Here is a 15,491-nt window from a genome sequence, read left to right on the forward strand (position 1 = left end):
ATTCTGTGATTCACCTTCGGACATGATTTTTTAGCTTCAGGACTGACAGCTTCAGTTTGCCTCTTTGTATGCTTGGCTTATGGAACTGACAACCAAGACCTTACCCTATGTTCTGTGCAAATGCTGCTTTGTGAAAGGATTAGATACATCTTATCTTCTTTTACTAGTGCTCAAAGGGAGTAGACATTTAGGAAGGTTAAGACTCCTTTAAACTGCCTAGAATTCCAGCTGTTGGTTTGGGGAACCTGGTAAGACACTCACTAGGAATGTGGAGCTAGGGCAAGAGAGATGGCTGAGCTGTTAAATTGACAATGGCTGCTCTATCCATCAGAGGTCCCCAGTTCAAGTCCTAGCACTCACATGGCTGCTCACAACTGTCTATCACTGTAGTCTCATGGGCTCCAGTGCCCTCTTCTGAAGTGCAGATACACATAAATGTAGACAAAATACAGAAGTAAATAAATTCTAAGAAAGAAAGAATGAATAAAAGGAAGAAAGAGAAGGAAGGAAGGAAGGAAGAAAAGAAATGCAGTGCTGGATAGGGTTGGTTGTGCCTGCTGTAAAAGGTTGGTGGGTAACAGTTACATGAGATTTACTTCTTTCACTACGGAAGAATAATTCTGTAGGTTAAATAACTACCTTTTTGAATGACTAAAAAAAGATTGCAGAAACTATCAGATATTTGAGAAGTGCTTAAGGTGAGATCTAAACCACAGATAATTAAAAATTCAATGAAAGCTTGATAATCAAACAGTAGTGTTGAGGCAGAAACCCGGTTACAAGAGCTGTGGGTAGTATAAAATGATCAGTCAGTCTCGTGAACTAGGACAGGTACACTGCTCAGTTATTTCTGTAACGCAAAGGTAATGGCCATTCTTGGAAGGTTGCTGTCAGGGTTGAATAAATGTTTTAAAGTTCTGGCATAGTGCTTAAAACGTGAAAGGATCTTATTAAACACCTTTGGGATTGCTGTTAAGTAGAACATCCCCCCCCCCCACCCCCTTTCTTTCTCTCTCTTTTTAAACCCGAGCAGGATTTCACTATGTAGCTTTGACTGGTCTGGAACATACTATATGCAGAACAAGCTAGCCTTAAACTCACAGGGATCCTCCTGCCTCCAGAGTTCTGGGATTAAAGTCTCCACCTACTGATTTCTTTTTCTTTAGCCCTCGTTCACTAATTACGTTAGGTTCGCCGGTGTCACGTCCTTCTCGTTTTCCTAGCTCGTGCTCATCCAGTCCGCCCAGGCTGCTCAGGCAGCTCGGTTAAGTTCGAGCTCCACACCGCCGCCAGGAGTTCCTCCAGAACGAGCTCCACCCTCCGCAGGTGGGACCGTGTGGACCGGGTACCTCCCCATCCGCCCACCCGACGGGCGCCCACCCCACGCACCCGCCCCGCACCACGCAACATCGCCCTAGCGCCTCAGCGACTGGCGCCGCGCGAAATACGCCGCCTGCCATTGGACAAACGCTCTATAGCGCCATCTCAGCCTACCGCGCGGTGCGCGCTGTCATTGGCTCGGAGCGGCGTGGGAGGTGGGGTCTGCTCAAGGGGCGGTGCCGGATCGGAACCCCGCCCCCGGCTCCTCGGCTGGGCCGAGCCCGCTCGGCGGCTGAAGCGCGTGGGGCCGGGCTGCGAGCGGGGCGCGCAGCGGTTACTCTGGTTACTGCCCGCGAGGGATGCTGGGGACCCGGCGGTCTGGAGCCTTCGCCGCGCTCTGAAGGACGCTCGTTCCCGACAGCCCATTCATCCTCGAGGAAGGCAAGTGTCGGTCGGACAGGTTCCGGGCGTTGACTTCGGGACTTGCTGAGGAGAAATCTCCAGGAAGGGCTGAGCTGCCAGGCTCCGGCCGCGCTTCGGGACGCTGTGGCCATCTTTTGTTGAAGGCTGCCGGGGCAGTGTTGCTAGGAGCAGCTTTCCCAGCACCCAGGTTCTTCTACGCCCCCGGTTCCTTCCACCGAGCACCTGCTGCTAGCGACAAAAGAGCGTTTACAGCCGGACGAGCGGAGACTAGTATACAGCAACATTCGCACTCAGTCCAGTAGAGAGAGACCTACCTGTCCATTGGTTGGCTGAATGAAGAAGTGTGTAATCAGGAGCCGTTGGAGTAGGCAGGCTTTAAATGCTGCTTTTTAAGATCTGGACAACTTAAGATACATTTGTACTCTCAATGATTTTAAAAATTGATCTCATCTGACTCGTGATCCTGAAACTATTGACTAGAAGGAGTCCGGCCCGTGTCCCGGACCCCCTTTGAGAACTACATTTTGGGTACAACATTTTAATCACCGAGACCCTTCCGAGGAAACCCTCCCCCACAAACAAACAAACGAATACTACAAAACACAAACATTCTCAGCCTTGGCTGGTGCCACCAAAGAAGCTTTTGAGCTATGTGGACTTTTCTTGGCATTGCTACCTTCACCTATTTTTATAAGAAATGCGGGGATGTGACCCTGGCCAACAAGGAGCTCCTGCTGTACATACTGGTGTTCCTGTCGCTGGGCCTGGTGCTCTCCTACCGCTGTCGCCATCGAAACGGAGGCCTCCCCGGCCGCCATCAGAGCGGCTCCCAGTTCGCTGCCTTCTCGGATATTCTCTCTGCTTTGCCGCTTATTGGCTTCTTCTGGGCCAAGTCACCCTCTGAATCAGAAAAGAAAGAACAGCTGGAGTCTAAGAGGGTATGGCTGACTTCACAATGGGCAGATAAATGGGATCTTATTTTAAACGTAAGATCGAGGTCACTGAAGTTTATAGTTTCTTTAAAAGGCAAGAAAGTGATGGCTTAGAAGTGTCCGTATTCTTATTTAATTGCATTTCTTCATAAAAAAAAATTTTTTTTTTAAAGTTCTGTACTGTGTTGTGGCTACAATCCCCAGTCTTAGGGAAGATCAACATTTGTTGTCTGATCTTCAGATAGGAGTTGAGTATTGATTTGGTAAGATGTGTTAAAATTTCACTTGGAAGACAGACTCATTGTGACTTTTATTTAAATCCCTGGGTAATGATAATTTTTGTACCTGAGAAGAGAGAATTGTGTGGCAGGTAAGGCCACCACTAATCAGTGTGACTGCTGCTGACAGGGGAAAGTGACAGCAATTTGAAAAGCAATGAAGATGCCCAGCACTGTAAAGTCTTGGGCAAAAGTCCCTCCTCCTGCTAGCTATTGAAGCAATGAATAAGTCAGAGCAGTCAGGGCCTCAGTCGTAGCTGAAGCTGGGTCTTTAAATACTTGTCATGCTATTACTTCGAGGGATGATGGGGCCATTGGAGTACAAGTCAGACCATGTAGGACCTATTGGCCAGGGATATGGGAACTTTCCCCCTAAGAGCATTGGAAGGATTTAAGAGGGAGAGTAACAATGCTTGATTTTTACAAAAATCCAAATAAATATTATTCGGGAACTATACTGCATTATGCAGCAGTGAAAGAAAAGGATATTTCTGGGAGGCTGTAAAAGGTGCCCAGTGTGGCCAGAATGAGTTCCCCCCAAACCAATGGAGACATTGGGATCTGCTTTATTTTATTATGTCCATAGTATAAGTCAGCAAGGTTGATAGGAGAAAAGAACTTGGCTCTGGATTTTTGGCTCTGCCACTTGTTGCTGTAATACTTTGGGTATGGTTTGATTTCTGTCAAAATCAGTTTCTGTTCTCTTAAGATGAGGACGGCGCTACCATCACTGGTAGTCAGGGAATGAAGTGACTTCCTATTTGTAGAGTGCCTGGTGCATAACCATCTAATAAGTAACTAGCTGTTGTCACTTGTCCAAAGGTGGTATATCTGTTAGCAGTAGGTAGGGTGGTCTGCTGGTTTCATTTTGTGACTGCTTCAGGCTTTCTCCTTACCTGGAAATCAGGGAGCTGCTAGAGTGAGTTCTGAGTGCTCACTGCTGCATACATAACAGAAAAGTCAGAAGCTGTGAGAGACCTGTACCGGTAGATGTTCACTGTAGAGCTGAGTAGTTAAATTATAGGGTTTGTTCCAGGCTCTGTCTTCAGATCTCATTGTAGACATGTATAGTATCTGGCCTCATGTGGATTTCTAAATATGTCCATATAACATTTTCTAACAAAAAGGAATATATATTTAGTTTTATTGCTATTTAGCCAGTATTTTGATTCTGACTATATGTGGTTTAGATTTAAAAATATACCGTGGATTTGATTTAATAATGTTGGGGGGTCTAGCTTTTGCTCAAGATGTAAAAGTCCAGTGTGTTTATGTGCTAGTCACATGGTTTATGTCAACAGATCTAGAAAAATGGTATTGTTTTTGTTAAACAGTGCAGAAAAGGAATCAGTCTTTCAGAAACAACATTAACAGGAACAGCTACCTCAGTATCGACATCTTCTGTGATGGACCCAGAAGTGATCATTGTGGGATCTGGTGTGCTTGGATCTGCTTTGGCAACAGTTCTTTCCAGAGATGGAAGAAAGGTGACAGTCATCGAGAGAGATTTAAAAGAGCCTGACAGAATAGTTGGAGAGCTTCTGCAGCCAGGTGGCTACCGTGTTCTTCAAGAGCTGGGCCTTGGAGGTAGGTTCGTCTGATCTCAGGGAGTTGGTGTAAGCAAGTGCTCTTCGCTCTGGATTGTTTAGCCTGCCTGCTCTCCTTCCCTTCCTCCTTCCCTTCCTTCCTTCTAAGCTTTATATGAACTACAAACTTTATGTGAAAATGAGAGCAAAGGAGAAAAGAACCATATCATCCGAGAAGAGGAGGGTAACCAGACATAATGAGATAATGACATGCCCAAAAATAGTAACATCAAAAATGACGACTAACCAAACTGCCATCCATACAGTGTGTGATATGCTGCTGGGGTGGTGGTATTCTCTCCGGTCTTTTATTTAAGGGCGAGTCATTCACTCAGCCAGTACTTTTTAAGTACATGTTCCATTCATGTAGGAAATATTTATTTACTGCTGTCTTTGAATGAGGTGTTACACTGAGTACCAAGATGTATAAAAGGCACTTAGCTGTAAGGTGAGCCTGGTGCTGGAGGAGGCCGCAAGAGGTTGTTGGGTGCCTTGGAACTGGAGTTACTGGCAGGGAGCAGGGAGCACTGAACTGTGGTCCTCTGGAGGAGTAGCCAGTGATCAGACAGCTGAGACATCTGTTAAGAAAAATTTTAATGGCAGAAAACAGGGTAAATATGAGGACAACAGATGCATTTGATACATGAGTATTTTTATGGTAATGTATGATAAAGTAGATAGGGAAAAGCTGATAGTGTGGCTAACAGTGACAGACACATTTTTAAAAAAGATTTATTTTATGTTTATGAATACACTGTTGCTGTCTCCAGAAGAGGGCATTGGATCCCATTACAAATAGTTGTGAGCCACTACGTGGTTGCTGGGAATTGAACTCAGGACCTCTGGAAGAGCAGTCAGTGCTCTTAACTGCTAAGCCATCTCTCCAGCCTGACAAATATATTTTTTTAAGGTTATAGATATGCTGAGTTCTATAATTTTATTGTCAAGGTACATGAGTTCAGCTGTCGTATTATAACCTATAAGCACATAACAATTGTTGTATGTCAGTGATAAGTATAAAAATAAACATGCTTTCTCCTGAAATGGCATCCCCATTAGGAGAAAACAGGAGAAAGGTAGGGAGAGCTCAGGGTGCTATTGCTTGGAGACTGACTTTAATCACCACAGAGGCTGGCTGAGAATGGTCCTACAAAGACTTAAAATAATGACAAGTGGGCTTTGTTTTACTTTTTGAGGCTACATCTCAGTAGATGTTAAAGAGGATATGCTAAAGGTCAAAATATTCTTTTAAAAAGTAGATGAAATGTGTGAAGATTATAGAGACTGGAGTAAAATCAGAATGCATGGGGTTTGGAGTTTGGGAGTGGGATAATTTTCAGTAGTGGGAAGTTACCTGAGTAAAGAAATGGAGGAGAGTAAGCCTTGGAGAGACCAGGAGAGTCTGAAGTCCAGGCCTAGCTTTGCTCTCTGGGAAGAGCCACTAAGCCTGCTTGACCTTCATGTTGTCATTGGAGGAAAAGTCAGCTAAAAAAGGGATCACATAAGGAGTGAAGGGAAGCCACTGGAAATGTAAGGAGCTGTCAAATTTTATGTTTTAAAAGTTTAATCAAGAATATTATCTGAAAGTATGTTCTGAGTAGAGAAAAGATCATGGAGGGGTAAGGCCATCATGAAATTATCTGGATGCTATTACAGGATCGGTAAGAGCTGATGACTTGGAACAGTCACAGTAGTTCAGACGAGTGAAATGGATAAAAGGAAATCTGCTTTGCAGGAAGAGTACGTAGGACCTGCTGATGAATCAGGTCAGGTGTGAGAAAGGGAAAGCCAGTAGAACTTGCAGAAAATCCAAGACTGTTGGGAAACCAGCAGGGCATGAAAGGAGCAACAGAGGAAAGCATGCTCTTGAGCCATGCACACGGCAAACATACATACATGTAGGCAAAACACTCACACATATAAAATAAATGAAATAGTAAAACTTGAATTTATTTTGATCCTGGAACAAACCCTGTCAAGTTTTGTCTCCATGCCCTATACTGAATTTTTAGACATGTGCTACCACGCCAGACGTGTTCCAGTTTGTTCACCGACTCTGTATTGCTCTGTATGAATCATCGCTATACTTTCTGCTCATTATTTCTTCTATTTTAATACTCCTACTTTGTAAGTTTTATATATAATAGTAATACTTTGTTTTCTTGGATATTTTTCCTAAAACGCTAATTGTCACTGATTTTTCTTTTTTTAAATTTTCACATTTTTAATTGGTTCTTTAAAAATGTTTCCTTTTGCATTGTATTTTTGCTATATTTCTTATATTGTCTTAAAGATAAAAAGGCCATTTTTACACAGGCCCAATACATATTCTGGTTTTTGCTTTTCTGTTTGATTTACTAAAACTACTCTATAGTGTATCATTAATCAATGTTCATATATAGTGGGAACCATCAGCATTTAGGAAATATACTCATTGGTTGGGGAAATTACTTTTTTATGATACTGAATTTTTATGTATAAATTGGGACCTTCAAAATAGTTTTAACAGTATTGAATTTTCTCTTTTCACCTCCTTCCTTTTTTCCCCCCTCCCTTCCTATGACAAATACACTTGTTTTTACATTGGGATACATGGTAAGAGGACCAGATTGTTTTCTGTGTCTTAATGAACAGCAGACTCACTCAGGACTGGGTTTTGGCTGGTTTCATATCACAGGTCTAAGTGACTGTACTGTTGACCTGAAGTGTATCTGTGGCTCTGTGTTCTGGAAACATGATTCATGATACTTCAACTCCAACTGGTTTACAGCTTTGTACAGTGGAGCCTTAGTTTCACTGTGTCTTCTTTTGGTACCTTTCTTGGTAACTCTTAGCATATCAATAACATTGTTGGAATTGAACTGTTTTGCAGATACGGTAGAAGGTCTTAATGCTCATCATATACATGGCTACATAGTTCATGATTTTGAAAGCAGATCTGAAGTTCAAATTCCATACCCAGTGTCAGAAAACAACCAAGTGCAGAGTGGAGTTGCTTTTCACCATGGCAAATTCATCATGAGTCTCCGGAGAGCAGCTATGGCAGAGCCCAAGTAAGACCCCAGCTTTAAATGATGCTAACTCAAACCTGGGCCTTAGGGTGGTAGTTAGAGCCAGTTTGAGAGGATCACATGCTCTCCTCTGCCTTTCTCAGATGTGTGTACATTTGCTCACACGGCTGCACTCATAAATAAGTATAACATGTTTTATGCAGATGAAATCATATTAGTATTCATGACAGTTTTGGCATGGTCTAGATGGCATAAGTATGATAAAATAAATAAATAACCCATAGTTCAGATGTGCTCACTGCCTCTGCAAAGAATATTAGAGAATTTTACTTTAAGAGCTAGGTGATTGTTATTTAATTGGAATTTAGAGGGCTGCATAAGTACTGTAACCCAAGGCATATGCCCATATGTGCCCGTTTTTCTTGTATTTTTGGCTATTATACCTTTTCTAGAGAGAACAGAAGACAAGACGTCCCTGTTCCACTTTCCCTGAGGACCCAGTCTGACAGGACTGGCTGCTTGTCTTGATTATTAACTTGTATTTGTCTCTCGTCCTTTAACAATAAATAAGGAAGCTTTAAATAAGAGAGCACTCATGTTGTTGACACAGACCTATGTGTTGGCAAAGTTAAAAAGTCTGAACTTTTCCTTAGGGCTGAGATGTCCAGTGTTCATGGAAGCAGAGTGGGAAATGCCTCAAATAGAAAAAATTATGATCTTTCTGATGGATATAACTACTTTTCAAATTTGCCTATGCCATTTTATTTTTAAAAAATAACTTCTTTTCAGAATGTCATACATGCATATAGTGTATTTGATCTTTTCTATTCTAATTCCTAACAGATCTACCTCACCATGTCCTTATCTCCTCCCACCTTCAGGGTTTGGTTGGTTGTTGGTTTTTACATCTGGCTTACTGAGTGCAACTGTACTGCTTATGTAGTCATGGTGTGAGGTTGTCCCGAGCGTGGTCAGCGACAGGCCACATCCCCAGCTGGTGTGTAGGGACTCGTTCACTTGTGCTGCTCTAGCAATGTGTTTCTGTTCATCCTTTAGTGTAAAGTTTATAGAAGGTGTTGTGCTTCAGTTACTAGAGGAAGACGATGCTGTGATTGGTGTGCAGTACAAGGACAAGGAGACTGGGGATATCAAGGTGAGAGTCAGTGTCATCTCTTTCTAGGATGGCTTTCCTACCCCTTTAAAATTCTGCATTAACTTGTATATTTGTGACTGTGCGTGCCACAGTGTGTGTGGGGAAGTCAGAGGCCAGTGTGTCCAGGGTTGTCCTGAAGCTGTGTCACTGTGCACGTTCTAGTCACAACTGAAAATGTTGAATGTTGAGAACAACTAACAGTAAAATAGTTTCTTTCTAGTCTGTGTTGATGCTGGTCTATTAAAGAGGAGGCGGGCCTCGTGCTGTACAGGGTCGCCCCTTCCGAGGAACTTGAGTGTGATAGGGTTACCTGGTTTCCTTGGCTCACAGCATAGGAGTGTCCCATTGTTACATGTGTAAAAATGCTGCTTCTGTCTGGCCACTCATTAAACAGCACCATGGGAAGTAATGAAAATTTATCATGGATCTGGGTGGTTCTGGAAGTTTGTAATGAGGTTCAGTCTTCTGTGGCCCATGAGTGCCTTAAAGCTCTTCTTGTTCATCATGGTGGAAAGTTTTGATCATTTTAATGTCCGAAGTACAAAGGGAGAGACCTCCAGAGACTGGGGATTAAGCCTTCATCCTCTTCCATCCACAGGAAGCTTAGCCACGTCTTTGAGAGTGTATTATGTTTAGATATGTCCTGTACACTTTTGGCTTTAGAAGCACGGGCCTGTGCATGCATTAACTGACGCCAGTGTTCCTCTTTTGCAGGAGCTCCATGCCCCACTCACTGTTGTTGCAGACGGGCTCTTTTCCAAGTTCAGGAAGAACCTCACCTCCAGTAAGGTCTCTGTTTCATCCCACTTTGTTGGCTTCCTTATGAAGGTATGGAGCAGTGTGACTGTCAAAAAATAGAAGCAACTGGAGTTTGAAAGCCACTAAAGTCTTTTCTTTTCTTTTTTAGGATGCACCACAGTTTAAAGCCAATTTTGCAGAGCTTGTTCTGGTCAATCCCAGTCCAGTTCTCATCTACCAGATTTCAGCCAGCGAAACCAGGGTACTTGTCGATATTCGAGGAGAATTGCCAAGAAACTTAAGAGAATACATGGCTGAACAAATTTACCCACAGATACCTGGTAAGAAGCAGGATTTCCCCCTTATTATAATTTACAGTCTAAAGATAGTCTCACAAAAGCCTCTTCCCAGTTTTGCTGAAAACAGGGTCTAAATAAGGCTTAGAGATAGGCATAGCTGTTTGTGAACAGTGCGTATTTCCTGATACCAGACCATTTAGATGGTAAAAGCTAGGTAAAGGTTTTCCTGTCTCATGAGTTTGACCCATGTTTTCCTCTCATCTCTCTGTTGTGTTCAGTTGTATGTGTTATTTATGTCTGTTTTCCTTAGACTCCTTTGTCATTCCTTAACATGTATAAGGAGGTGCTTAATGGATAATTTTATTAATAAAGTAGGTAATTGGTGATTTGTCGCAAGGGTCTATGGAACAACCACCGCACATATACTGCAAAGAATTCTTTTATACTCGAGAAGCTGTGTGCTAATGTGAGACTGAAATGCTCAAAACACGTATTTGGGGGGATGGGGACTAATTGCAGATCACCTGAAGGAATCGTTTCTGGAGGCCTCTCAGAATTCTCGTTTGCGGACCATGCCAGCCAGCTTTCTTCCTCCTTCCTCGGTGAACAAACGAGGTATCTTTTATCATTATTTTCAAATGACAGGATTCAGTTTGTAATCTGGCAGTAAGTTGAAGCAGAGAGTTGGTTACCTTGGCCCGAATGAGCAGGAGAAGGAACATTGAAGTGTTGGGATACGGTTATTCTTTAGCTCTGGCTTTGTAGGAGTTAAGTTATCCACCAGCCTGGAGGGAAACCGTTGCAGTTGGGAGTGTGAAGATGAGTTTATGGGGCTGGAGGTGGCGTTGATAACAGTTCCAATAAGACTGCCTTCACGGTTGCACGCAGTCACTGCTCCGGGTGTCCAAGGCTGGGAGCAGGGTTCTGAAGTGGGGGGTGACTAGAGAGGACATTGCTTGGGTATAAAGCTGTGCTGAAAGGTGAACAGTGAGAGCAGGGACGGAATAGGAATGGGGTCTGCAAAGCCTGCTCCCAGGCTGTTTGAGATATGGTGGCATTTCCAGGAGTGCCAGTAGATCACTGTAACTGACATTTTTGGCAGGTGTCAATAGTGATTGATAGCTGGTGTGTAGTTGTGTTTTATATTTCTATTCTAACGGTTTATTACTTGTTTGGAGACAGGGTCTCGCTGTGCAGCCCTGCCTGGACTGAAACGTGCTCTGTAGATCAGTCTGACCTCAGGTTTACAGAGGTCTCTGTGTTCCGAGTGCTGGAGCTGTGCAAGACCAAGCCCGGCTAAAGATGTTTTGTTTTTTACATGTGTGTTTGCCGTGTGTGTAGCTAGACTAGAAGAGGGTATCAGAAGCCCTGGAACTGGAGCTACAGATGGTCCTTATGTGGGTGCTGGGAGCCGCACTTAGTTCTTCTGGAGGAGCCAGTACTCTCACCTGCTAAGCCATCTCTCCTGCCTCCCCCAACCCTTTTTTTGTTTTGAGAAAAGGTCTTCTATTACCCAGACTGAAACTAGATGGCTGAGGATGACCTTGATCATCTGTCCTGCCTCTAGGTCTCAAGAACTGAGATTATAGGCATACACCACATGCAGGGCCGAGTATGTGTTTAATATTTTTAATATTTAATTTTATCCTATATAGGCAATGGAACTTAAGGTTTTTTTTGTTTTGTTTTGCTTTTTTAAAATTTCTGACATTAGCTTTGTTGAGGTAAAATATCGTAAGTTGTCCATTTCAGCCACAGAAAGCAGATTTAATTATAATTTACTAGGTATTTTAGCTTCCATCAATCACAAGTTTGTTAGCACTAATGTTTTGTCTCAGAGCTGTTCAGGATTTCATAGACTTGGTTTTCTTTCCACAGGTGTCCTTCTTCTAGGAGATGCGTATAATCTGAGGCATCCTCTTACTGGTGGAGGAATGACAGTCGCTTTAAAAGATGTAAAATTATGGAGACAGCTGTTAAAAGACATTCCTGACCTTTATGACGATGCTGCCATTTTTCAGGTAAGAATCTAGAGTTTTCCTCCCTGAGAATGGCTCATCTGTTTCTGGATGGTAGGACTGGGACCCAGTGGGAGCTCATGCTTCATAATGGTCCTTAGTCTCGTTCAGGTGTAATAAGCTTGACTTCCAAACTGTATTTTTAATGTCTAAGGTTTAGTCTGTGTACAGCAGATTGATCCAGCCCACTCTTCATGTGACCCATTGTTCTGAAAATGAGTTTTATTACCTGCAGATAGGCCTTGGGACAGATACCATTTTGAGGAGATGAGAAACATTAGCATATGCCTTTTTCTCTACTTACTATGTAAATGTAAATGTAAATGATATTCTTTGTTTTTAGGCCAAAAAATCATTCTTTTGGTCAAGAAAAAGGACCCATTCCTTTGTTGTGAATGTGCTGGCTCAAGCTTTGTATGAATTATTTTCTGCTACAGATGGTAAGTGTAGATGCTTTTAAGTGAAGTGACTTGTAGATGCTTAATTTTTCTCAGATAAGGGACTAAATTACCAAAGTTAAGTAGCTAAAGTAGTTAGTCTAGCCTCACATCACCTGACTTTGCCCACTGCCATGTGGTAGTCTTTTGGTGTCTCAGCAATGTGTATCCACCACTTGGTGTGGGGGCTGTTGGTGTTCCTTAGAGAACACCCATAGCAGTTAGAATCTCAAGAACACATTTGTTCAAGTCCTCTGGTCCAGACGAGAGTATATATATCCTCACAATGTAAAATGTTGGTGAAAAGCTTTTCTGGCCAGGGACGGAAAAGCAGTATGACCTTTAGCTTTTTAACATTGGCTTGAATTTCTTTTGAAGAAATATTTACGACATGAATAGGTGCCTCAAGCTGAGGTTGGAGCTTCTTTCCTGCTACGGTGCACAAGTGGCTCACGTTGCAAATAGCTATGTGCATTGTTTTGTTTTCTACATTACGGAGAAGTTGGTCATTCTGTCTTGGTTGAACTTTTGTGATAATAAAAATTTGCAATTCTGAGGCAGATATGGTAATGAATGCTTCCTCTCCTAGCAGCCAGGAAGCTAAGGCAGGAGTATTTCGAGGGCAGCCTGAGAAGACCGTATTTCAAAACAAATGACAGCAACATAGTATATCTCAAACCAAATGATACTCCGACATTTGCACACCACCTCCATTCATGTATTACACTCACAATGATAAATAAAATTTATTTTAAGAAACAGACAAAAATAAGGTAAACATCTGAGATGCTTCAAGGTCCTTGGTTGAGTTTCTTGGTGCCCATTAGAAGAGAAGGTGGGACTGTTTCTCATAGACTACAGCCATCCACCACCTCTTGTTAAATGCATTCATTGTGATTTGCAAGATTAGTCTGGACTGCATGACGCACAAAGCCTTTCTATTTATAATAAACCTTAAAACACTAGAGCTGGGCAGTTATCAACCCTCTGTGCTATTTTGTCTACTTCCCTGTCATTAACCCTGAACTATTACTTGCTATGTACTGCCTGGGCCACTCCTACTTCAACTGGCCAGCCCTCAAGGCCATACGCTTATAGTTTTCACATACCCCATGGTGATTTCTTCCTCCTCTCTCCCTGATCTCTGCCTCAACCCTCCTACTGCCCAGCTACACGCTGCAAGCATCTTTATTCAACCAATAGTTTTAAATTAAGGAGCAAGGATTGCTCAATGTAAGCTGGCTTATGTGAGAATTCACTTATCTAGATCTTGGGATATAGAATTTAACATACAACACATAGCTACAGACCAAAACTCAACACTTGTATTCTTACATATGAAAGCTGCCAACAACATGGCAAAGTTAATGACAGATCTGGGAGAAAAGAACTTTATGGGACAAAAATCACCATGTTTCATCCTTACAAATATTCTTGCAAGGAAAAAAAAATCTATCACTATTATAAATTCTACAAAGTATGTTTTATACATATATGGAAATGCCATAATGAACCTCTTACTTTATCCAACTTAAGAAAACTAGTAAGACATGACCAGAAAAAAAAAAAAAAAGGTAGCCAGATGTGGTAGCACTTCATTAATACCAGCGCTTAGGAGGCAGAGGCAGGCAGATCTCTGTGAGTTTGAGGCCAGCCTGATCTACAGAGTGAGTTCCAGGACATGTAGAAAGACCCTGTTCCAAACAAAACAAAACAAATCAAACAACAGCAAAAATTAGTTAATTATTTATAAAGACTTTAATAAAAAGAAAGAATAATCTGGGCACCTTGAAGAACACTGTTAAAATGGTTATTTATTATGCTGTTTTGGAGGCTTCAAATTATAGGAATGAAACGTTATATGCAGAGATTCACGTCTTGATAAACTAGTGGCAGTATGGATTATACATTTCAGAACCTGGGGAGTTTGTTGTTAGAATTGTGCTTTTATATATAATAAGAGCTTACAAAGTATTTGATGTCATTTAGCTTAGAACAAAGCCATACATAATTTAATTCATAAGTTCTGAGTATTAGAATCAACAGAAACAGATTATTCATACTCTTACCTTGAGAGTATTGATCTGGAAATGTGAAGGAACTCCTGGTTGTGGAATTCTAGGACTGTTAAGAAATTGTCACTAACACTAATTTCTATGTTTTATTTTAGATTCCTTGCATCAGCTCCGAAAAGCTTGCTTCCTGTATTTTAAACTTGGTGGGGAATGTGTGGCTGGCCCTGTTGGGTTGCTTTCTATGTAAGTTCTCAGAGTGAAAGGGAAACACTCAGTTTCTGTGAATCTTTATCCCATGGACATTTAGTGATATTTTTAGTTATATTCATGTCCTAGTCACAAGTGGCTCCAAGAGGCCCGTGTGAGGTCTCGGTGGGTAAAGTGCTTGCTGCCCAAGTTTGGCAAACTTAGTTCAAGCCCGAGAGCCCATGTGGGCCATGGACTACAGAGCTGTCCTCAGACCTTCATGTATGTTATGTAGTAGTGTGCTCCCTAACCCCAGTTGTTATGTACATGTGTGGACAGTAAACAAAAGAAAGGATTTAAAAAGTGGCCTCAGGAAATGAACACTGAGTAACAGTATTGTGCTGTCCTCTGGATGCAGACACACTGAGGATTGCTGGACTGAGGTGCTAGACCTTGGAGTAAACTTGACAATTGGTTTTCACCTGTGATATCTTGCATGTCTGACCCACAGGAGCCAAGGATAACAAAACTGAATTCAAATATTAATTTTATAGGTATGAAATGAAGTAGTAGTTTTGCTAATGCAGACATATACTTGGAAGTTTGAGAAAGGAGATTCTTCAAGGCACCTATTATTATAGATCTGCAATCAGAATATCAATTCTGATGTCAAGCTCAGACGTAGCAGGCTTCATTTTGGATCTTAAGATTAGTGAAAGAAAGTAGGAAAAATAAGGCAGAAGAGTGAGCATGGCCACCAGCTTCTCATTCTTGTCATTGAATGCAACAAGCAAATGAGTTTGTTAAGTCCCTGGATGTAGAGTGCGTTAAGCTTTATTGGTGATGCATAATTTGTACCTTTATGGCCAATTTTAACAATGTTTCTTTTCTATTACAGATTGTCTCCTCACCCTCTCCTGTTGATTCGACACTTCTTTTCCGTTGCAGTCTATGCCACGTATTTCTGCTTCAAATCAGAGCCGTGGGCTACAAAACCTCGGGCCCTTTTCATTAGTGGTGCTGTACTGTACAAGGCGTGCTCTGTAATATTTCCTCTCATCTATTCAGAAATGAAGTATATGGTTCACTGAAAGG

At 42.1% G+C, this 15,491-nt stretch overlaps 1 protein-coding gene across 1 annotated transcript; it reads left to right on the plus strand.

Annotated features, from left to right (window-relative positions):
- Nucleotides 1-1,690: 1,690 nt before the first annotated feature.
- Nucleotides 1,691-15,487, plus strand: SQLE (squalene epoxidase; the record flags this gene model as incomplete). Its single annotated transcript, XM_080939642.1, has 11 exons — nucleotides 1,691-2,681; nucleotides 4,288-4,540; nucleotides 7,412-7,592; nucleotides 8,607-8,703; nucleotides 9,418-9,531; nucleotides 9,611-9,782; nucleotides 10,260-10,355; nucleotides 11,619-11,761; nucleotides 12,102-12,198; nucleotides 14,366-14,453; nucleotides 15,295-15,487. Exons 1-11 carry the CDS (start codon nucleotides 2,394-2,396, stop codon nucleotides 15,485-15,487), a joined length of 1,722 nt encoding a protein of 573 aa, XP_080795768.1. The 5' UTR covers nucleotides 1,691-2,393.
- Between the last annotated feature and the right edge of the window lie 4 nt (nucleotides 15,488-15,491).

Source organism: Micromys minutus, assembly GCF_963924665.1.
Source record: "Micromys minutus genome assembly, chromosome: 27".
Taxonomy (NCBI): Eukaryota; Metazoa; Chordata; class Mammalia; order Rodentia; family Muridae; genus Micromys; species Micromys minutus.